Source organism: Pleurodeles waltl, chromosome 8 (assembly GCF_031143425.1).
Source record: "Pleurodeles waltl isolate 20211129_DDA chromosome 8, aPleWal1.hap1.20221129, whole genome shotgun sequence".
Classification (NCBI taxonomy): Eukaryota; Metazoa; Chordata; class Amphibia; order Caudata; family Salamandridae; genus Pleurodeles; species Pleurodeles waltl.
This window is the reverse complement of record NC_090447.1, coordinates 1,132,507,321-1,132,532,740: the sequence shown is the minus strand read 5'-3', so window position 1 is coordinate 1,132,532,740 and position 25,420 is coordinate 1,132,507,321. Positions and strand designations below refer to the sequence as shown.

The 25,420-nt window shown below is 44.1% G+C and overlaps 1 protein-coding gene across 4 annotated transcripts in view; it reads right to left on the bottom strand.

Moving 5' to 3' along the window:
• NAA16 (N-alpha-acetyltransferase 16, NatA auxiliary subunit) overlaps nucleotides 1-25,420 on the bottom strand; it is a 476,406-nt gene that overhangs the window by 123,518 nt on the left and 327,468 nt on the right. For all 4 annotated transcript variants that reach the window (XM_069205334.1, XM_069205337.1, XM_069205335.1 and 1 more), the window contains one exon: nucleotides 1,003-1,131. In XM_069205334.1, coding sequence (XP_069061435.1) covers nucleotides 1,003-1,131 — 129 coding nt within the window. The remainder of the gene's footprint in view (nucleotides 1-1,002; nucleotides 1,132-25,420) is intronic.

Here is a 25,420-nt window from a genome sequence, read left to right as displayed (position 1 = left end):
CACCTTTAAACAGGCCCATTCTGATAAGACATAATAAACAACTTTACCACTGGATACCTATTTGTGGTTTGCCTCCCAGCTCCTGTTGCGAAAACCTGCTTGCTTCCTGAAAGGCTAATCACTTTTTAAAGACAGGTCCCTGGCCATGAGCCATCACCAAATACTTTGGGCTTTCAATGACAGTGATCTGGATCTAGTTCTACCTTGTTTGTTTAGGTAATGCACTGTGGTCGTGGTGTTGTTCTTTCACATTAGAATCTAATTTGTGGTTAAGAAAGGCAGAAAAACCTTCAATGCTAGGTGAACCACTTAGAGTTCCAAGACGTTTATGTGATAAGAGCTCTGCTTTTGTTGATCATGAGTCTTGGATGGTACTTAGCTTATTATAGAATTATCCTGTGAGATCCAGGACTTGATGTCCCGCTTCCTGGAAACACCCATCCAAAGGTGATTATTTGAGTACTTAACACATTACATCATTTTGAGTCACTGGGAGGTCATCAGGGCATCCAGTTCATTTTGGCTGAACTGTAAGCAAAGAGATCCCCATTTATTTCTAAAACTTCAGCCCTTGTAGTATTATTGTTAAAATGCTAATAAAATATTTTACATAATGTATAAACACTACCAACAGCAGTTTTGTCTGCAGTAGACTATGAACAAGCTACTCATAAATGAGTATTGCGTTAATGAATCATTTATTAATAATAAATCAAATGCAACATAATACAAGCTCTGAAGAGCTATAACATTTTACAAACTAATGTAAAATAATTCAAGATGACCCAGTTCAGAAGACTTTACACAATTAAATGGAAATTGGTGAAAGCCTTTCTGAATTGCTGTTCTGCCTTTGCCATGCCCTGTGTATTTCATTATGGATTTCTCGCAAATTTTCCAAGACTAATTGATAGATAGAAACATGCAGGAGTGAGCAATGTTGGAGCATAACCACCAATTTTGTTAACGTAAGCTGAATCAACGAGGCTTGTGGTTACCTACCCTTTCAATCTCGTGGCATTTCTTTAGGGCTTCTCCATATTTACCCATCCGCTGGTAGGCTGAAGCACACTCTGTCTCAAACCACATGCACTGCATCTCATTTAGATTCTCCATTGCTGATGTCCCTTCCTGAATGGAGAAAAAAAAGTAAGTTAATTTTCAAGGTTAGCTACTTTGAACCACATTTAAAAATGCAGAAGTTGGGACAGTAAGTCTTCTGCATGTCTCTGGAGAGTGTGCTTCCCTGCCTTATCTTGTTAATACAGCTAAGTCACTGAAAAGTTCCTACTTGGTTTCTAGATCCCGACCTCAGTGAACAGACACTGGGTCTAACAGCATGACAAAGATAACAGTGAGTCCACTAATTTGTTTTGATAACCTGCGCTTTTCAATGTTGTTTCAAATGAAATTCTTTTTCTGTAGTTTCTAAAGAATAGCATTGTCTTGGTTGTCACTGACACTTACTCCTTCTCATACACTGAAGATCCTATCTCATCTACGTTTAGCAAAGAACTAGGAAGGTTTGCTTGCCACACTAGCTGACAGTAGACAACTCCTCACCCTAAAACCGCTTCATTCTACAATGGATCAAGCCTTCATAGATCAACACACTGCTTAAAAAAATACAAAATCTGGACCCTTGAGAATTATTGCCATATCACTGGCCTTCCCTTCAACTCCAAGGTCACCCAAACATGTGCTGCATCATATTTAAGTAAAACACATCCAAGAACACACACTCTCCTGCATTTTTCAAGCTCAAATGGTAGCAATAGACATGGTTCAAACTATAACCCTCCCAGACATTCTTAAAAGTAGGATAAGCATTGCTGGAACAATTTTGAAATGGTTTGAATCATAGCTTACTGATTGTACTCGAACAAAAACAGATCGATCCATCTCTGATCCCACTCCCAAGCCATATCACAAGTCTCATGGCTCAATCCTGGCACCTGTCCTCTTCAAACTCTGTCAATTACTGGACAACCTTTTGAGAAATCTTGGTATTTCCTACCACCAGCATGCTGATGGCACTCAAATTTACTTTAACTGTATCTTTTTCCAAAACTCTAACCAACAATGCAGATTGTAGAAATATGCCTGAGAAAAAACCTCATCAAGAAAACACTCAAAAGAGAGAACACCGTTTGGAACATAAAAGGGCGGCAAAAGGGGTTTCCCCCTGGATGGACAGTTTTGGCAAGAATATTAAACAAACCAGCATATTATTGTCCAGCACATTAGGTACCTTCTATGATGCTTTCTCTTCCATGCTTTTTTAAAGTACTGAGGCTTTCCAGTTCCAGTATGTAATGTATTCCATGTTTTATATTCCTGAATATATTGAATGCATATATAAATTCCACACATATATGTTTGCCAAAAATAAAATGTTGAACTGAAGTTCTAGTTAAGCGTAGAAATTAGACAAGTGCTAATTTGAAGAAAAAAACACAAAAACACTGGAGTACATCAGCTTTAGTTTAGTCACCTAACTAGACATTGTGGTCCCATGATGGAGTGCTTTTGACCCAACAGATTACACGACTCATCACTGAAGACATCATTGACATCTCAAATGACACTACTGATGACATAGCTGATGACATCATGCAGTCACTGAGACAGCGTCCTACAGGGTTTGTGGACTTGAAGTAATCCAATAAGCTACACCAGTGCCCAATTTTCTATCACCAATCAAGTGGTAACAAACATTACTTCTGACCAAATGGAAGGGGGACAGTCTATCTGACAAGCCACCCACATTTGATGGAGTGGATGTTCCCCTCTTTCTACAGATATTCACCAACCTAACATAATGCCTCAATAGACAAATGGGTCACCCTCTTTCTAAATCTTGAACATCCTTCAAAATAAAACAGAGGTCAAACTCTACTTCACTATACTGTGACCACCCTCAAAGACTTCAAATGACTTGCAATTTTAAGTCAAGAGGTTGATAGGTATGCATTTGCTACTTTCTGCGAGGTCCTACCAACAACCCTCAGCAGTTTGGGAAAATCAACTACACACATTCCTGGGATTAGAAGAATGGCATGCAACCTTGGAGCCATGCTTACAGCCCCAGGTTGAGTTAAACCAACTTTATGTGGCTCGTCCCTACATTCTATATTTTTCAACTATCTGCTTAAATCTATAGAGAAGTTCTGGAGATAAACAACTACATTTCATAAAATTCCTTGGTACATATAATTTATCTCTAGCACTGTAGTACAACTACCGGACATGAGCATATGCCCAAACATCCACTGGTCTATTGTCAACAGAAGCTTAGGCTTTTCTCGTAGATCAGGTTTATTTTGGAACAGGCTATGGCTCTGAGCCACAACCTACCTTGAAATGCGTCTGTGCAACCCACATTAAGTGCACTCAACACTTACCTTATTTACCATGGAGTCCTACTTGCTCTCCAATTGTTACTGGTTCGTAAATTTTACAAGATATAACTTTCAACATCCACAACAACACTTGCCTTCAGGGCTTATGCCATTTCCAGTTTAAGCACACGTGTACACACAGTCACTCTATGCTGTATATGACGACAACCCAGGGGTCTTCAATCTCTTTTGCTCTGAGCCCCACTAAGGAAAATGTTTTAAAGTTGTGCCCCCCACCCCCCAAAAAATATTTATGGCAAGAAAAGGGGGAGCTGGATGGGCAGGGTTGAGTGCCTGGGTTGCTGGAGCTTCTGAGATGATTTCAGGAGTATTATTCTTTAGCTCATAACCCACACTGAATGTGAGATTCATTAAGGGGCAAATGACATGCTGCTAGACTTATGGGTAATTGTCAGTTGATGCTGCAGTCTTTACCAACTGAACCAAAAGGTTTACTGTCACCACAGTTTTCTTTGTCTATTTGCTCAATAAAAAGAAATTCAATAAAAATATTTATCAAACGAAAAACACAAACAGAACATAAGACAATAGGCATCATCACTGGGGTGTTGAGTCTGGGTCCCAATGCTGCTTCACCTGCTGCACTAATGGTAGTTACGGTGCTGAGAAACACACTCCTCTGCCTCTTTCACCCATTCTTTTCATGCCTGGCCATTACGAATGCGTTGCCCCTTCTTTGAAGCAAGGTTGCCCTCTGCCCTAATACTACTATGAAAAATGAGCCCTGCCCGAGGTCCCTTTTGTAAGGATAGACAGTCATAATCGTGATTCAGCGGGCCCCAGCGCCACTGCCTCTGCTTCACTAATGATAGCTACTCACCTGAGAAGCAGTCTCCGCTGCCTAGTACAAAAACATGGGTCCCTCTCTTGACCCACCACCTTTCTGCCACCTCCGAGACTCAGCTAAGATTTCTCTTTTGCTTTATTATTCACCTCCGTTGGGCCCTGGGTCCAAGGTCCAAAGCAACACTGTCACAGCAAATGTGTGCTAGGGTCTTATGCAAACAAGAAGTATAGTGCAGCAGCCATAACTAGGGTTTAGTTGGACCTTCACACCTCTGGTCCCGGGTGTTACTGCACCGCCAGCACTAATAGTGCCATCAACCCTGTAAAGCCGGCTGTCTCCTCTGCCCATTCCACTGGGCCACCCCTGCTAGACTTAAGCATGAAGTCTGCCCCTTTCTATACAAATAAAGGGAAAAAAGTACCATCTATCGCCTGTTTTGCTAGGGCCCTGTTGCCTCTACACAATGTCAACAAAGATGGCCATGCTCCTAATGCTAGCAAGGAGAATGGCTCCCCATTTTTTGTAGTAAGACAGACAAAATCGTGCAGTAGCCCCTCACAACCTTGGCCCTAGGGCCTCAGTACTTGCGGCACTAATGGCCCTTAAAAAAACAAAAACAAGAGCCCCAGTAACTCCCCACCTTCCACAAGGCATCTGAGGAAGCTGTCTAGTTCATTGGTACACTACAAAATGAACCTCCATATAGCACTCCTCTCTCTGGGCCATGTCTTTGACACTATTCAAGGATCTCACTACTTTCCTCTTTCTCCTGTGCCATTACTCTGAGGCAACAGTGGTACAAAGGATCAGAGCTCTGCGTCTGAACGTTACCTTCTGGTCTTATCCTTGTAACCTCCTCGACTCACCTTGAAGGGGCATCTGCATGTAAAGTGAAGCTGAAGGGGACAGATTTATGGGAACCCATATGCCCACGCTTTATTAATTTTACAAAGGCAGTTCACATAATTTTTGTTGCAAAAAAGACAACCATCCCTGAACAGTTAATGTGGTCCTCCAGTTGTGTCTGTGCGAAAGTGCAGAGAGGGCGGGGTTGAGGTGGGAATGTGTTTTCATGTGCTGTGAAGCCCAGGGAGGGACTGAGAGCTAAGGAAGAAACAAGCCTTCTTTCTAGGGTGCCTGGTAAAATGTAATGGATGCTTGGGAGCAGGTGTAGGATTAGGGTTAATTTGATTGAGTCACTTGAAGCTTCAGGGTGACTACAAGTTATTCTGTTTGATAGGTAACCTCAGGGTATTATAAGCTGAGTTCTAAAAGGTGTACTTTTAATAGACAATTAAAAATGTTTGCACTAGGTACAATGTACCTATTGAACAAGTTACTTACCTTTGGTAACATCTTATATGGTAGAATTTGTCTAGCTTCAAATTTTTTACCTTACAATTTCTCCAGGCATCAGACTGGATTCGGGAGATTTTACGTGAGCAGTACCCCTGCGTGCCGGAAGGTGGCATTGTTCAAGTCCAAGTGCGTCGTCCACACCGGAAGTGACATCTACAGCACCTATATAGACGCCACCCTGGCATGCTGCTGTCAATTTCTTTTCTCGACTTTCCACGCCAAAAGCGCAGAGCCATGAAGAATACTGACCACTGGTGTGGAAAACTTGGGACCTAAAAGGGTAAGTCGTGTCCTTAGAAATCCATTCGCAGAGCGGGGAAGATGAGTAGGTCGGTAAAGAATGTGTGGCTAGATATAGTCTTTAACAGATAAGGCGTTACACCGAAGTTAAATTACTTTTTCATCTGATACAGACTTCTAGCCACAGCCTTCCTACCATAGAACAGATACCCCAGCACATACCCCGGAGGTGAGTCTGCGGACCAACTTCAAACCAGAAAGTCCTACAGGACCAAATGGGCAAAGTGCCCATCCTTACAGACCTGACTGTCGGAAAGCAGTGCTTTGTGAATATGTACAAAGAAGCCCGTGTTGCTGCCTGGCAGCTATCCAGGACCCCGCGTACTAATGTAGTGGTTGCCGCTTTAGCTCTGGTGGAATGAGCTCACAAACCATTAGGATGTTGCTTTTTGGCCAGTGCATAGCAGATCTGGAGGTGGTCCGTTTCTGCATGGCCCAACCTTTCTTTGCTCCAAAATACCCCATGAAGAGTTGGACGTTCATCTGGAACTCTTTTGTTCAGTCAAGGGAGAATGACAATGCTCATTTTGGGTCCAGAGAGTGGAGTTGCTCCTCTTTTTTAGTGAGATGTGGAGGAGCGTCAATAGCAAGCAGGGTGATGGGCCGACCTATGTGAAATGAAGTGATCACTTTCTGAAGAAAGGAGGCGTTTTTGAGAAGCACCAGTTTGTCAGGGTAGATGGTGAGATAAGGAGGCTTGGATGACTAGGCCTGGCGCTCATTCACTCTTCGGACAGATGTAATTGTCATGAGGAAAGCTGTTTTGATTGTAGGGAGCCTTAGGTGACATTTATGGAGAGGCTGGAAAGGAGCACACATCAAGTATGTTAGCACAAGATTAAGGTCCCCCTGAGGCATGATAAATGGTGACGGGAACTTGAAGAGGGATGACTGATCAGGTAACCGCAGGAGAGAAGAGATAATCAAAGAGGTAGCCCTTGACAGTGCCCACAGCAGAGCTATGCATGGCAATAGAAAGTATGAAAAAAAGCACTTCGAGAAGGAGGAGCTAAAAGGGGATCAATGTGATTTTCTGCACACCATGACACAAATTATTTCCAATGGCAGGCGTATACCGTTTTGTTGGAGGGACAACTATCTCCCAAGAAGACATCACATACTTCGGGAGGAAGGTTGAAAGCTGTCAACTGCTGCCACTCAATCTCCACGCAAGAAGGTGGGGACTAGACAGGATTATGTGAAGAACCCTCCCCTGCTGCTGCGACAGAAGATCCTCTCGAATGGGCAGCCTGATCAGAGGATCAATGGCCATGCTCAGTAGCTCAGAATACCAGACTCTGTGCCCAGTCCGCAGTCACAAGGATCACTTGAGCCCGGTTGATCTGGATCTTCTCGAGTGGTATGGGCAGAAAGACGTACAGGAGGCCTGCACTTCACTCAAAACTAAAAGCGTCTCCGAGTGAAACCTGTCTTGGAAACTCCAGTGCGCAAAACTGCTGACATTGCTCTTTCTCGGCGGAGGCAAACAGATCTAACCAAGGCTCTCCCCCACTGCTGAAAGAGACTTTGTGCCTGCTACCGGTGGAGACGTAATTATGATCAGCTAGCTATCTTCAGTTATTTCATCTGACTTGGCGTTCAGAAAGCCCGCCAGGTGTTGAACCACCAGAGATATGCCCTGACATTCCAGCAATTTCCAGAGACGCAGGGCCTCTTGACAAAGAATCCATGACCCCACTCTGCATGGCAGTGGCGTTGTCTGTGATTAGTTGCACTAGCCTTCCCTTTAGGGAAGGCAGAAAGGCTTTCAATGCCAAATAGATCTCTCAAAGCTCTAGCAGGTTTATGTGAAGTCTGGATGCCATCGGAGACCAGAGTCCACTAATCTACACAACCCCGAAATGGCTTCCCCATACCATGAGTGACGTATCTGTCACTACTGTGAGATCCGGCGGGGGAACGGAGAGGGGTCTGCTGTTGACCCTATTGTGGTTTGTTATCCATCACTGCAGATCTTTTGCAGTTCCCTCCAAGAGCTAAACCATGTCAGAGAGATTCCCCTGATGCGGGGCCCATTAGAACTTCAGGTCCTACTGCAGAGCCTGCATAGGCAAGCGGACATGCATTACTAGCAAGACGCAGGAGACCATGGAGCCCAGCAGCCTCAGAGTCAGTCACATCAAAACCCAGGACAGAGGATGAAACATCAGCGCAATAGCCTTAATATCCTGGACTCGCCATTCAGAAGGATATGCCCGTAACTGCAGTGTGTTCAGAACAGCTCAGACGAAAAGAAGCATCTTGAGAGGGAGTCAGGTGTGACTTTGGCAAGTTGATAGTGAACACCAACGAATGCAGGTGGTCCGCCGTAAGCTGGAGGTGAGAGATGACAACCTGAGGTGAGCCCGCCTTCAACAACCAGCTGTCGAGATAGGGGAAGACAGGCACCCCTGACTGCCCGATCCACGAGGCCTGTGGGAACAATACTTTTGGCCATGCAGAGGCTGGGAGGTGTGTGGCGCAGTGCTTGAGAGGGTACTGGTGCGGCTAGGAGCCTTGCTGTGGCTGTGAAATGCGGTTTTGTGGGTGACGTGGGGCCACAGAAAGGCCTAAGGACCTGGTCATAGTCCTACTGTCCTCTGTCCTAACAGCGCTCCCACGCTAAATCCATCTTGTCTACAAAGAGACAGAAGCAAAAGGACATGTCCATCAGAGATGATTGGACATCCCCTGAAAAGTCAGTCGTTCTCAACCATGCATGGCACCCCAAGGCCACCATCAAATGTAACCACTCTGCCCAGTGAGTCGGTCATGTTGAGTCCACATGGCGCATGGTCTAATAGAGCACTTTCACTTGGCTGCAAGTAGCTCTGGCTCCTGGAAAATCAGGGAGGCAAGAAGCTGAACTAGGTGCAGGATCTTCTGTGGAACCAGGCCTTGATGGACAACGTTCCCTCGTCTCATCAGCCGAAGGACGATGTAAAGTCAAAGATCTCTTCGACTTCTTTTTCTTCTTATGGCAGGACTTACCAGAGTGACCCGACAACTTTGAGTCCAATGGGGATCAGTGACTCCACGACCGCTCCCGGATCGACAAAATGCTGAAAAGGTTCAGTCAAAAAGTGACTGACGGGATACCTCTTCTCCGGATCAGCGCTGGCTGGCCCAGAAATAAAAGAACTGATCTCAGAGCACCTGGGTGGCACATATGTAGGTACAGCGGATGTCACTTAAGGAGCAGATAACACCAACAACACATGCAAAGCCGAACTAAGCCACCTACCAGTGTGCAGGGGTACTGCTCAAGAAAAATCATCCCGATCCAGTCTGACGCCTGGGGCAATTCTACAGTAAAGAATCTGCAACTAGAAGGTATTAAAATAAATACTTTGAAAGTAGGTGTTTTTTCTTAAACACAAAATCATTTTGCTGCAGTTTACCTTGTTTTTAAAATATTGACGGACCTATTCACAGGGCCTTCTATTCCAGACTCTTGTAGCACAATAAATACACCAGACACACATCTGCAGTGATCACATTAAACAAATGAAAATTCTCACATAAAATTATTTAAAACTAATCAGCTTAACTTGCATTTATGTTTCATTTAATGTTTAATATTAAAGTGAAAAACAAGACACTTATAGAATATTTTCTCTTTTTAACCACTTTTTTGACCCATATTGCTTAAGAGAACAAAATATTCTGTATGTTTCTTTTTTTCACTTTGTTTGGTCCACCTTTTTCTTGGGCCACGCTTGACGAATTGGCACAAAAACGTTCTATGAAGGAGACAAAGTAAATGAACTTTTACTTTCGAAATTTTTGTGTAGAATCGTCAGCACCAAAGTTATTGAAGACACAAAAAATGCCTTTCCTATGGAATCCTTGACCTAACTGTAACTACATAGGCTACTACTTTATAATATAGTCACACACATTTTACATATTATGGTTAATAGAAGGTGTAGCAGGAATATAAAACATACAATACATTATAATTCACAAAATGGAAAACTTCTCAATTAGTGTGTGTACATAGAGGGGGAGCTGCATGGCCCCACGTCTGGGCCACATAGGGCTTCTGTTAGGTGTGTGGCGAGCACCTATGGTGTTAGCACCTTATACCAGCTCCAGGTATCCCCTATTAGTGAAGTGTGGGAAGTGTCTAGAAAGCCAGGGCTCTCTAGAGGTAGCTGTGGATGAGCAGCCAAGACTTATCTGGGAGACATGCAAAGGTCATGCAATACCACTATAGTCACACAACACTTACACACATGAAAGAAGGCCAGCAGTGCAGCAAAGAGCAGAGGAGACCCAGAAGTGATGTTCTACGTCAGTGGTCGTGATGCAGTTGGTCAGTTGTGCCACCAACAAGCCATGGAAAATGCAAGAGTCAAAGAAGAAGGTTTTGCAAGGCTGAAAAGGACCAGCAAGGTCCAGGGGACTCGACCCAAGGAGGGGAGTCCGGGGTGATCCTCAGCAGCTGGGAGAGTCACAAACAAAAGGACGCAGCCCCCACAGGTGACCCATGGCCAGCAGGTTCAAGAGTCACGGTGAGGCCCACTCAGCACACCTGAAAAGAAGTCCCAAGTCGCTGGAGCAGCAGGCAGCAGACTTTGCTTTACAGGAAGGATTGATGGGGGCAGGGCTACACAAAGTCTGAAGAACTCTTGGGAGGAGGAACAAACAAGCCTTGCTAGCTGCAGGAGTCATGGTGCACAGGGGTACTGTCCTACATGGAGAGGCAAGGGCTTACAGTCTGCCAAGTTGGATAGCTGGTAGAGAGGATCAAAGGGACCACTCCAAACCACCACCTGTGATGCAGGACCCACACAGCTCCGGAGGAGAGAAGATCCACGCAGCCGGTCGTCGTTGCAGTTGGTGCCTGAGGATGCAAGGGAGAGTGACTCTTTCACTCAAAGGGAGATTCCTTCTTACTTCTTGTGCAGGCCGAAGACTTGTCACCCTCAGAGGATGCAAAGCCGGTGTTGCAGTTGCTGGAAGGAGTCGGAGAAACAATGTTGCAGAGCGGAGTCGTCATTGAAGTTGCAGATTGTCAGAGGGAGGGTGGAGGGTCCAGTTGCAGTCCCAGAGGCCAGAAGATGAAGTAAACGATGCAGAGGAGTCCTGCTGGAATCTTGCAAGTCTCATCTGTGGACCTACCCAAGAGGGAGACCCTAAATAGCACAGAGAGGGGAATTGGTCACCTAACAGGGTGACCGCCTATCAGGATGGGGCTGTGACGTCTCCGACCAGACCAGGCCACTCAGATGCTTCCAAGGGCCTCTGTGCACCTTGGATTCAGGATGGCAGAATCAAGTGGCCACCTGGTTAAGCTCTGGGCACCACCCCTAGGGTGGTAATGGACAGAGGAGAGGTCACTCCCCTTTCCTTTGTCCAGTTACTTGAGATAACTATAACTGCTGAATTTCTATGGTTTTGTACGAGTAAAATGTAAACCTAACTATAACACCCCTGTAACATTTGAGTTTTTAAGTGAATTCCTATGTTTTTTAGAATTAAATTTCCTTACTATAACGTCCCTATGACCGTTGTTTTTTTCCAGTGAATATATATATATATATATATATATGGAAAATGTCACTTACCCAGTGTACATCTGTTCGTGGCATTAGTTGCTGCAGATTCACATGCTGTGCACATCCCGCCATCTGGTGTTGGGCTCGGATGTTACAAGTTGTTTTTCTTCGAAGAAGTCTTTTCAAGTCACGAGACCGAGGGACTCCTCCCATTTCGGCTCTATTGCGCATGGGCGTCAACTCCATCTTAGATTGTTTTCCCCCGCAGAGGGTGAGGTAGGAGTTGTGTATGCTAGTAATAGTGCCCATGCAATGGAGTAATGTACATAATGTAGTTTAAAGTAATATATTTACAAATTTACAAATGTTCAAGATCAACTTCTTAACGGCTACAGGCTCCCGGGGAGGCGGGTGGGCGCATGTGAATCTGCAGCGACTAATGCCACGAACAGATGTACACTGGGTAAGTGACATTTTCCGTTCGATGGCATGTGTAGCTGCAGATACACATGCTGTGCATAGACTAGTAAGCAGTTATCTCCCCAAAAGCGGTGGTTCAGCCTGTAGGAGTTGAAGTTGTTTGAAACAATGTTCGTAGTACTGCTTGACCTACTGTGGCTTGTTGTGCCGTTAACACATCTACACAGTAGTGTTTGGTAAATGTATGAGGCGTAGACCATGTAGCTGCCTTACATATTTCGGTCATTGGAATATTTCGCAGAAAGGCCATGGTAGCACCTTTCTTTCTGGTTGAGTGTGCCTTTGGTGTTATAGGCAGTTCTCTCTTTGCTTTAAGATAGCAGGTTTGAATACACTTAACTATCCATCTAGCAATGCCTTGTTTAGAAATTGGATTTCCTGTATGAGGTTTTTGGAAAGCAATAAATAATTGTTTTGTTTTTCGAATTAGTTTTGTTCTGTCAATGTAGTACATTAACGCTCTTTTGATGTCTAATGTATGTAGTGCTCTTTCAGCTACAGAGTCTGGCTGTGGGAAGAACACTGGTAATTCTACTGTTTGATTCAAGTGGAACGGTGATATAACGTTTGGTAAAAAGTTTGGATTTGTCCGTAGAACTACTTTATGCTTGTGTATTTGAATAAATGGTTCTTGTATGGTAAATGCTTGAATTTCACTCACTCTTCTTAGAGATGTGATGGCAATTAAAAATGCAACTTTCCATGTTAAGTAATGCATTTCACAAGAGTGCATGGGCTCAAAAGGTGGACCCATGAGTCGTGTTAAGACAATGTTGAGGTTCCATGAAGGAACTGGTAGTGTTCTTGGTGGTATAATTCTCTTTAGTCCTTCCATAAACGCTTTTATGGCTGGTATCCTAAATAGTGAAGTTGAGTTCGTAATTTGCAGGTGAGCTGAAATTGCGGTAAGATGTATCTTTATGGAAGAGAAAGCTAGCTTTGACTTCTGCAAATGTAGTAAGTATCCTACGATGTCTTTGGCAGATGCTTGTAAGGGTTGAATTTGATTATTATGGCAGTAATAAACAAATCTTTTCCACTTATTTGCATAGCAATGTCTAGTGGTAGGTTTTCTAGCTTGCTTTATGACCTCCATACAGTCCTGTGTAAGGTCTAAGGGGGTCATTCTGATTCCGCCGGCGGCGGTAACCACACGCCTGGCGGGAGCCGCCGAATGACCGGTCATTCGGAGTTTCCCGCTGGGCTGGCGGGCGACCGCCAGAAGGCCGCCCGCCCAGCGGGAAACCCCCTTCCACGAGGATGCCGGCTCTGAATGGAGCCGGCAGAGTGGAAAGGGTGCGACGGGTGCAGTTGCACCCGTCGCGATTTTCAGCAGGGCCCCACGACACCCGTTCCCGCCATCCTGTTCCTGGCGGTTTTTACCGCCAGGACCAGGATGGCGGGAAGGGGGTCGGAATCCCCATGGAGGATTCCTCAGGCCAGGGGAAAACCGACGGGAAACCGCCGGTTTCCCTTTTCTGACCGCGGCTTTACCGCCGCGGTCAGAATTGGCCTGGATGCACCGCCAGCCTGTTGGCGGTGCATCCGCGGTCCCCGGCCCAATGACCCCCTAAGTGTCCAAATTCTAGGACTTCAGGAGCCAAATTGCTAGATTCAGTGATGCTGGATTTGGATGTCTGGTCTGTTTGGTAGTTTGACATGAGGCACTACAGAGAGGTCTAGTAGTGTTGTGTACCAAGGTTGTCTTGCCCATGTTGGCGCTATCAGTATGAGTCTGAGTTTGTTTTGACTCAATTTGTTTACCAGATATGGAAGGAGTGGGAGAGGGGGAAAAGCGTAAGCAAATATCCCTGACCAGCTCATCCATAACGCATTGCCCTGAGACTGATCCTGTGGGTACCTGGATGCGAAGTTTTGGCATTTTGCGTTTTCCTTTGTTGCAAATAGATCTATTTGTGGTGTTCCCCAATTCTGGAAGTATTTGTTTAGTATTTGGGGGTGAATCTCCCATTCGTGGATCTGTTGGTGATCCCGAGAGAGATTGGTTCTGAATTCCTGGAATAAATTGTGCTATTAGGCGAATGTGGTTGTGAATCGCCCAATGCCATATTTTCTGTGCCAGGAGACTCAACTGTGTTGAGTATGTCCCTACCTGTTTGTTTAGGTAATACATTGTTGTCTGTTTTGACAAGAATGTGTTTGTGGCTTATTATGGGTTGAAATGCTTTTAGCGCTAGAAATACTGCCAATAGTTCTAAGTGATTTATGTGAAACTGTTTTTGCTGAGTGTCCCATTGTCCTTTGATGCTGTGTTGATTGAGGTGTGCTCCCCACCCTATCATGGAGGCATCTGTTATTACATATTGTGGCACTGGGTCTTGGAAAGGCCGCCCTTGGTTTAAATTTATACTGTTCCACCATTGAAGCGAGGTGTATGTTTGACGGTCTATCAACACCAGATCTAGAAGTTGACCCTGTGCTTGTGACCACTGTGATGCTAGGCACTGTTGTAAGGGCCGCATGTGCAACCTTGCGTTTGGGACAATGGCTATGCATGAGGACATCATGCCTAGTAGTTTCATCACCGTTTTGACTTGTATCTTTTGTTTTGGATACATGGTCTTTATTACATTGTGAAATGCTTGAACCCTTTGTGGGCTTGGAGTGGCAATCCCTTTTGCTGTGTTGATTGTCACCCCTAAGTATTGCTGTGTTTGACACGGCAGAAGGTATGACTTTGTGTAGTTGATTGAGACACCTTGTTTGTGGAGGATTTCTATGACGTACTTCGTGTGTTGTGAACACCGTTTTAGCGTGCTGGTCTAGGTACGGGAACACATGTATTTGCTGCCTTCTGATATGTGCAGCTACTACTGCCAGGCATTTTGTAAAAACTCTTGGCGCAGTTGTTATTCCGAATGGCAACACCTTGAACTGGTAATGTACCCCTTGGAATACAAACCTTAGGTACTTTCTGTGTGAAGGATGTATCGGTATATGGAAATATGCATCCTTTAGGTCTAGTGTTGTCATGTAGTCTTGTTGTTTGAGCAGTGGGATTACGTCCTGTAATGTCACCATGTGAAAGTGATCTGATTTGATGTATGTATTTAATGTTCTGAGATCTAGTATAGGTCTCAGACTTTTGTCTTTTTTGGGTATGAGAAAGTACAGAGAGTAAACTCCTGTCCCTTTCTGTTGGTTTGGTACTAATTCTATTGCTTCTTTTTGTAGCAATGCCTGAACTTCTAGTCCTAGAAGATCTATATGTTGTTTTGACATATTGTGTGTTTTCGGTGGGACGTTTGGAGGGAATTTGAGAAATTCTATGCAATAACCATGCTGGATAATTGCTAGGACACAAGTGTCTGTTGTTATTTCCTCCCAATGTTTGTAAAACTTGGTTAGTCTCCCCCCCACAGATGTTATGTGTTGGGGATTTGTGACTTGGAAGTCACTGCTTGTTTTGAGGAGTTTTGGGACTTTGGAACTTCCCTCTATTCTTTTGGAACTGTCCCCCTCTATATTGTCCCCGAAAACTTCCTCGCTGATACTGGCTCTGGTAAGTGGGTCTTGTTTGTGAGGTTGTGGGTTCTGTGCTTTGTCCTCAAAACCCCCCTCTAAACTGTGTTTTCCGAAATGTGCCTCTGCTCTGTGGGGAGTAGAGTGCGCCCATGGCTTTGGCCGTGTCAGTGTCTTTCTTAAGTTTTTCGATTGCAGTGTCCACCTCCGGCCCAAACAACTGCTGTCCGTTGAATGGCATATTCAGCACAGCTTGCTGTATTTCTGGTTCAAATCCTGATGTGCGCAGCCATGCATGTCTCCTTATTGTTACTGCTGTGTTGACAGTTCTAGCAGCTGTGTCTGCAGCATCCATTGCTGACCGTATCTGATTGTTGGAGATAATCTGTCCTTCTTCTACTACTTGGTGCGCTCTTTTTTGGAACTTCTTGGGCAAATGTTCTATAAAGTGTTGCATTTCGTCCCAATGGGCCCTATCGTCTCTGGCCAACAAAGCCTGTGAATTAGCAATACGCCACTGGTTTGCTGCCTGTGCCGCCACCCTCTTGCCTGCTGCGTCGAATTTTCGACTTTCTTTATCTGGAGGTGGTGCATCTCCTGAAGTATGTGAGTTCGCTCTCTTGCGCGCTGCCCCTACTACAACTGAGTCCGGTGTTAGCTGTTGTGTGATGTACACTGGGTCTGTTGGTGGCGGTTTATATTTTTTCTCCACTCTTGGAGTAATGGCTCTTTCTTTTACAGGCTCCTGAAACACTTGTTTGGAATGTTTTAGCATTCCGGGTAGCATAGGAAGACTTTGATACTGGCTGTGCGTGGACGACAGTGTGTTAAAAAGAAAGTCGTCTTCAATGGGCTCAGCATGCAGGCTGACATTATGAAATGCCGCTGCTCTCGACACCACCTGTGCGTAGGCTGTACTATCCTCTGGTGGCGACGGTCTAGCTGGATAACATTCAGGACTATTATCTGACACTGGTGCGTCATAAAGGTGCCATGCGTCAGGGTCATCTTGAGAGTACTTATCTTCCCTGTTTCTTTTTGGATATGGAGCCTTCTTTGTGTATAGTCTGGCTCTATTGTTTCCAATTCCTGTCCAAATCTATGTGTCTTCATTTGTGTGGACAGTCCTTGTTCCTCAGTGTAGGAACTTGTTTTCGGTTCCGAGGCCGGATGTTTGGGTATCGAAACCTTTTCGGCTGCTTTTTTCGGTTCCGATGAAACCTTCTTTACTTTCGGCATCGTGGTCTCTCGGTGCCGACCCATTTCGGTGCCGCTATCTCGGTGCCGAACCTGCTCGGAGCCACTATCTCGGGCCCGAGATTGCTGTGTGGCGGTATCTCGACCGGAGTCGGATGACTTCGCCACGAGCGTGCCCTTTTTCGGTGCCGATGATCGGTCACCTATTTTTCGGGTTAAGCCATGGCCTGTTGGCGGTGGCGTCCCCTGGGCTTTAGTGGTTTTTTCGTTAGTTTTGTGTTTCGACGTCTTACTCACGGTTTTCGGCGTTTCTTCGGGATCGATCTCATCAGAGTCTGATTCCTGGATGGAGAATTTTTCTTCCTCCTCCTCAAAACGCTCTTGTCCTGTCGGTGCCGACGCCATTTGCAGTCTCCTTGCTCTTCGGTCTCTTAGTGTCTTCCTGGACCGAAACGCTCGACAGGCTTCACAAGTATCTTCCTTGTGTTCTGGCGACAAACACAAGTTACAGACCAGATGCTGATCTGTATATGGATACTTGTTATGGCATTTTGGGCAGAAGCGGAATGGGGTCCGTTCCATCAGCCTTAAAGAGACACGTGGCCGGGCCAACCAGGCCCCGACGGGGGATCGAAAAAAACCCAAAGGGCCACCGGAGCTCTTCAAAAGTCGGTGTCGATCTGTTGTAACTAACCCGATACCGAACGCAAACAATACCGACGATTTTTCCGAGATTCTAACTAACTTTCCGCTGCGAAACACGGAGCGAAAAGGAACACGCCCGAACCCGATGGCGGAAAAAAAACAATCTAAGATGGAGTCGACGCCCATGCGCAATGGAGCCGAAATGGGAGGAGTCCCTCGGTCTCGTGACTCGAAAAGACTTCTTCGAAGAAAAACAACTTGTAACACTCCGAGCCCAAAACCAGATGGCAGGATGTGCACAGCATGTGTATCTGCAGCTACACATGCCATCGAACATATATATATATATATATATATCAGTTAGTATATGTGTCTACACATAGACGGATAGATAGATAAACCCATACATATATTTCCATTTGACTGGTGGGGGTGTGCCAGAATGCCAGCAATGCACAACAAATTGCAGTGCTGCTGCCAACATCTACTGCTCCACTCCTTTTTAAAGACTCTACATTGAAGCAATGGGTGAAAAAAATGAGGGGGACCTAAAATTCTTCTTTCCACCAGTGCATTTTCAACAGGAAATGCATCAAATGTGGTAGAAAGCTAGATCTTACCCAGACAATAAGCTGTTTGTGATTTGGTATAAATCTATTTCAGTAGATTTTGAGAAATTATGGTTCAAAATGTGTAGGTATATCAACAGTTGGGTACAGCAGGAATCCAGCAGGACCACAAATTAAAAATAAAGTGTTCCAATTAGTCAAGGATTTTCTCCCAATCTGCTGTCTTGCTCCGGTAAGAATGATACGCTCCCGCAGGAGTTCGAGGTGTGACTGGCTGGCCGCAACCTGAACAAAAATGTTACAGCCACCACTACAAGACTTGAACTAGGTTCAATTTAGAAAAATAAATACATTATACGGAGTGCCGGAAATCTATGGGCGTTTCACCGGAGCCAGTAAGGAAACCAAGGCTTTCTGGCCCAGGTTGGAGCCACTAATTTTATATTTGGAGAGGTTTGCCTGAGCTTCCTGGCCACTAATGGTATCAGTGGGAGAGGTTAAAAAGCACCAGCAAATATTCCTGACCAGTTCATCCATAGAGCATTGCCCATACACTGTGGCAGTTATTTGGGGGAAAATCCTGGGCAAGGTGTTTTTTTCTAGAATGGCAAACAGATCTATTTCGATGAGCAGGTCGGCCAAAATGTTGGCTACCACTAGTAAGTGCTCTGTCAAAAGGTGAGTGTTGTAGCTGAGTGCCCAGTGCACATGCTCTTGGCTAGTGAGAGAGCTAAGTAAAGAGTGTCACCCCGTTTCTGGCTATAACCCACAGCTATCATGTTGACATTTCAGATCAGAACTATCTTTCCGGGAATAATTTGGAGAAAGACACTTAGGGCCATCATTATTTCCAATAGCGATTCCCTATCTAATTGCGATTTTTTTGCAAATCTCAATTAAGTAATCGCTATTGAAATGTATGAAACTCCAGGAGTTTCATATAGCGATTTGCAAGGGCTCGCAAATGGACCTACCTCATTAATATTCATGAGGTAGGTTGCAATTTGCTACCCATTGCGAATCGATACAATCACAGGGATGGTGGCCTGCTGGGCTCAGCAGACCACCATGTCTGTGATTGCTTTTAAATATAGATTTTTTTTTTTTTTTTAATGCATCCCGTTTTCCTTAAAGGAAAATGGGATGCGTTTAAAAAAGAAAAATGAAAAGTTTTCTTTAATTTTTTAAGACTAGGCAGTGGTCCGTGAGACCACTGCCAGCTCTTAAAAAAAACGTTTTTGCATGCATTCACAAAGGGGAAGGAATCCCTTTTGGACCCCTTCCCCTTTGTGAATGGATTACCACCAATTTGAAATTGGTGGTAACTGCGATTGTTTTGCGACCGCATTCATGGCCACAAAACAATCATACATACCTCTGCAATTCAGTATTAGGAAGGGACATCCTTCACACGCCCCTTCCTAATACCAAAACGGTATGTAGTCGCAAATCCAATTTGCGATTCAATAACGAGCTACCCAATCGCAAATTGGATTTCATACGTACCAAAATGCATTTGTGCGTTCGCAAAAATGTTTGATACATCTGGCCCTTAGAGACAGCTGGATGTCTAGTAATTCAGAGAAACTGATGAGATAGTTTTGTTATTGGGAAACAGTGTACTGTGACAGGTGTGCGTCCCAGCCCAAAAGAGAAGTGCAGGCGGTGAAGGACACGTGTAACTGAGTCTGCGAAAGTTCTGTCTTGCATCAAGTTGGTTGCTGATCACCACTGCAAAGCAGTGTGCCTTGGCCTGATTCAACACTAGATCTCCAATTGACCCTAGGCTTGTGACCAATGGACTGCCAGGCACTCTTGCAGGAGTCGCACCTGCAACCCTGCATGGGGAACTATTGAAATGCATTCATTCCTAAAAGAAACAAAGCTGTGCCCACTGTGATCTGTTAGTTTGGCTGAAAAAGAGGGAGCATGTGCTGAAAAGCAAAAACTCTAGGCTATTAGGGGTATGCTTTACCTGCGACAGCATTTAGGATGGAGCACAGGACGGGATAAATCTGAAGGGTTTGAGGTGGGAATTGGTACAGTTTATGGCAAATTTGTGAAACAAGAACCCAGTCACTTTTGAGCAACATCAAATGCTCTTGTCAATTGACATATATAGGGCAGACAGTCCAACCAGTAAAAGCGAGGATCCTACAACATATGTCTAGGACTAGATGCAGAGTACGAGGTGCCTTTATGGTGGAACATTACACGGAAAAGAATCATAATGAAGAAGACATATGTTGGCCAATATTATATTTATTGGAAAAAACACAAACAACAAACAAGGGTTTACTAGCTAAAATGGAAGCCACATTTATTGAAAGATATGGGACAGCTCGATCTGGGCTAAATGATCTAAACGAAATGTGGGCCCTTTTTGGTAAATGATAAACTCTTATAGTTTAAATCAATTGAAAATTTCTATTATGGACTTTCTGTTTGTGATAATGGATATAAGACTGAAAAACAATGTGAAAGGTGTTCAGAGCCTGTAGCCCATGTTTTTGGATGGAGTGCTTTGATTTTTAAAGGCTGTTTAAACTAAGAATAAGATGGTTGCTATAATAGTGAACATGAGTTAAATTGAACTTTGCTTAGCGCATTCTATGAAGTGAATGAATAACAATGATCTGGGGATGCATACAATGTGGTAAGTTGGATAATAACCTGACGAGAAAAATCTGATGTGATGATGACCAATGATTTAAAATCATTAGCCAGTAAGAAAGATGGTTTTGAGTTTCCGTCGACATAGGGAGTATAAAAAAAGAACTGTTGATTTTGCGAAAATACAAAAGACGTCAATAGAAACTCATAGCCTTTTAATGATGGCCGCCGCAAATGCAGTCGGCGTACAGACACTGGAGAGGAGGAGCTTCTTCCTCTGTGGATAAAATAGGAGTTTGACCAGCGAGATCGGTTTGAATGCAGGCGTGCAGACAGCGTCCCAGAGAATTTGTAATGTGAGGCTGTCACCGAGAAACGTAAGAAAATGTAAGTAATAACGATGGGAAACAACGTTCGCGAGTGAAATGTATAAATATCAGGACTTATTATGCATATTTATATTCATTTAGTGAATACAAACACATTCACCGAAAACAGGTAAAGCAAGCAAAATCCTTTTGGAGTCACAAGCTGAAAGACGGATTAAAAAAAGATTATTGTGATAATATTAAGGTTAGATACCCAAGTGTGTACATGGGTGAAGAATGAGCTAAAAAATATAAAAGCTTAATTTTGGTAATAAAGTAAGAAAATCACAGTAAAGCACATTCAATACAAATGAATGTCCACGGTTGGTGAATAGGGTTTTTTTGTGGAAGCATATTGTTTGACAAAGAAAATGAGATAAAGCATGCATGGAAACCTTATACAAAAGGGTGATATTGAGACCTTGGGGACTTTGTGCATGAGAAAAATATTGCCTATGGAGCTGGCTTGTAGAAAATGGTGAACAGAGTCTAGCTTGGACTCAGGCGGTTCCGTTAGCTGTTGTTGTGAGATCTAAACAGAATATGGATATGTACATTTGTGTAAATTCTATGTCCTAAGGAGGTCATAAGATGTAAGGCCGAAACGCGTCAACCATAATATTGAGAAGTATAATGTTAACTATTGAATATAAAAAGAAGAATGCAACAGTACCACACATAAACAACAGGAAGTAATATCCTATCAAAGTTGGTACAAAAATAGGACTAACTCAATCCAAAGACTGTTTTCCTGAAGAAAAGGTTTAGCAGCGGATTTGTCTAGGAATGGCTGAAAAGGAAAAATGTGGTGCAATTAACTGTTTTTAATTGTTTCACCAATTATATGTAATAGTATATGTATGAATGGTTTTTGTATATGGTGTATAAACAAGGGAATTGGTTTGCCCTCTTATGTTGTATGGGAGTAATACAAAAATAGACATACATTAAGTAAATAAAAGAGCCAGAAGAAACAGAAGCTTTTCCCATTATTAAATAGTATTTTCATTGTTGATATATTAATCTTTATCTATCCCCTTTGTGTAAATTTGTTGGTTAAGTAACCTGAATTGGCCCTTACACAGTGGGGTTATATGGGTCCCCCTACATGATATGGACAGCAGAGCTTCATGGCTGGGAGTGGTACGGATCACCTAGCATGCCCGGGTACCCCCCACTCCCCTGAGTGTGGGCCCGGTAAGTTGGAGGCATTTTCCAGGTCACTGTGCAATGCATTGATTAAATCTCCTGATTGGCGTTATCCTCCCTAATCCTCCAAAGAAACAACAACTCAATAGGGCCTCCAGATCTTTCATGCCAGAGAAGGTACAGGGTTCACCACCTGAGTCGTTGGAGGAACCATCCATGGCCCTAACTAAGGATGATCTCCCCAAATGTCTGTGGGATTTTAAAAGGGAGCTCCATGAAGAACTTAAAGCAGACTTGGCCTCATACCTGGAAACTTTAAATCTGATCTTAATGTCAAGCTCACCGCACTGCAGCAAGATGTGGACTCAGTTGGTATTAGGGTGGTGGACTTGGACGCCAAAAACCTCGAATTAGAAAAATGTACTAGTAAGATGGAGGACCTAACACAATCCCTACTGAAAAACAAAGCTCTGGATAACAGGTCAAGACATGAAAATATATGGATACATGACCTAGAGGAAGGAATAGAAGGCCTAGAACTCAAAGCCTATGTAACAGACCTATTTTCAAAAGTATTAGGGGAGATGCAGACAAAAGTCCAAATGGGCAGGGTTCATTGCGTTGGTCTACAATCAACTGGTGAACGAAAACATCCGCAAGATGTACTAGTGAAATTATATTCTTTCATGTTCAAGGAGGCTATTGTCCAGGCAGCGCGGAGGACAGCAGCAGTCGCCTTTCAGGTGGCTACTTGCTCACTTTTCCAAGATATTGCTCCAGCTATGCTCACCAGATGCTAACAATTCTGCCAGTGACAGACTAAGTGAGGCAGGAGCACATCAAATATCGCTGACGTACCTCTTTGGCCTTGCCTTTGACTTTTAGAATAAACCACATCATCTGACAAACCTCACTGAGGCGCTAACCCTGCTGGACATTCCCTCCCCGAACTAACAGCAAGGCGGTGACAGACCAGAAGCCTCAGGATACAGTGTCCACAGCTTCCAGAATACAAACCTCTGGCTCTCCCAAGGACGCCCATGCCACCAAAAGAAAGACTGACTTACGCCTACTGGATATTTCATCTCGACCACCTTTATGTTATAATCAGATGAGTCTGGAGGGGGGTAAAGCGAGGCTTTCAACAAGACAGTCCGCATCTGGTGGCGATGCGGAGGGGTATGCAGAGTGGACCCAGGACACATGAAAAGCAGCACATCTCTTTTCAAAACCAAATTTTGATACATTAATGTACTTGCATCCCTTTGTTTGTTCATGTTTATTGATTAAGCATTACCCTAACTGTATAAGCTTTATGGAAGATGCATTAGTATTTACAGACCTAATCGCCTTTTAGGATGCAAAACTACTCACAATATATCTTAGACTCGGGACCAGTTGTCCTATTAGTTTTTCCCTTGGAATTCTGGTTCTTTGTGTCCTAGATACATTGAGGGCAGGTTTCACTGGTGACCTAAGAAGATGAATGGGAAGACACTGATACACAAAGACTCCAAAGTAGGAGAGGAATGGGGAGTGGGCGAGCTAGACAGGATAGCCCACCATGTGATTGCCTGGGCATGATATGAATAAGAATAAGAATATTGTCCCACCTAGACCATGGTAATCACCACACTTACCTGGAATGTTAAGAGGCTGAATTGCCCAGCTGGGCGCCACACATTATGGAAATATTTGCTCGCTCAACACTCCAATATCGTAGCATTACAAAAAACACACCTTAAATGTAATTTGAAGAAGACCTAAAACATACCCAGTGTTGTATAAATCCTCATCTTCAACAAAACAAAATGGAGTGGCGATTATGTTCCACTCGTCACTGAAATTCCAGCCCACAGGGCATAAAACAGAGAAGGAAGGGAGCAATGTGATGGTGAAGGGCTACCTTAGGGGTAGATTAACCACCTTTGCCTCTTATTTACGCCCCCAAAATGAATCAGGCCCAATTTGAATATTTCCTTCTATCACTGGAGGGGGGGTTTGCAGTGGGGAGATTTTTTTTAATGGGGCTTTTAAACTCTGATGTCGCTCTATCTCTGATAGAACACACCCACACAGGTCAGCTATGGGGAGTTTTCCCAAAGGAAAAAAAAACAAGCAATACACACATTAGGGCTCGTGGATGCCTAGAGAACACTCCACCCACAACCCCGAGACTACACCTTTTTCTCCCATTCACACCTCTCCTACTCCAGGTTGAATTATATTTTTATTAGCCAATCTTGAATTCAAATTTGCAGGTGGCAACAATCCACCTTATTTACATTTCGGATCATGCCCTGGTAGTAGACACACTAAATTGGGGAGGTGTTCCACCGAGGTACTGTCGCTGGTTCTTCCCGAGTTCCCTCGTCAGAGAGCACCTCTTTCAGGAAGAATTAAAGAAAGATATTAGGGAATACTTCCAACTAAACGACTCCAAGAATACTGATCCCTCTATTAGGTGGGAAACATTGAAGGCGGTGCATAAAGGAAAATTCATTTCCCTGATCATAGCACTCGATAGACAGAGGGCAAAGGACCGTCTCACTCTCGAAACAGAATTACATTCACTAGAACAGGCAAGCAAGTCACACCCAATGCTAACCCTACTACACAAAAACACAGCCTTGCGAGGAAAGCTTACTGTCATTTACACCAACATGGCAGAAATTACGGTAATGCATCTTTAACGCATTTCCTACGAGCAAGGTAATAATGGTCAAAAGAGAGAAAGAGCATATTGGGGATATGTGACGATCATCGATAGAGCTTACTAGCTCAGATACAGAGAAAACCCTCATATTCAGCAACTTTTACAAGAAGCTATATACAGCTGATCCCACCAACCCCCATACTCAAACTGACTATCTGAAGACGTGGATCTTCCACGGGTGACCCCCTACCCAAAACAAGCTACTGGGCAAACCTATTAGCAAGGAGGAAATTCAGTTGGCTTAAAACTCCGTAAATCACCTTGGCCTCATGGGCTCACAACATAGTTTTGCAAAATATTCCGTTCAGACCGGATTCCTCATCTGACCGCACTGTTTAACCACATAGCTGAGTCGGGAGCTGTTACCCCTTCAATGAGTAAGGCACTAATTTTGGTGATTCCGAAATCCAGGAAAGATCCCTAAGCCTGCAGCTCATACAAGCCTATTGCACTGTTAAATCTAGATGCCAAGCTTTACTCAAAGATTTTGGCCGCCAGACTGGATGACCTGATGGCGGACCTGATCCACCCGAATCAATATGGCTTTATAAAAGGAAGACGGACACATGATAACTTGAGGAGAATACTCCACCTAGTGGGGAAGGCCACTAATGGAAAAATCTCCACTGTAGTGGCGAGCCTCGATGTCGAGAAGGCATCTGATCAGGTAGACTGCCCATTCTTATTCAATACTCTTCAACGCTCTGTATTCTGTGTCCATTTCCTGGCAATGATCCAGGCCAACTATGCAACACCTCAGTCCAATGTTCTGGTTAATGGTGTGGAATCAAGCCTCTTTCAGCTGAAAAAAGGGATGTAACAAGGATG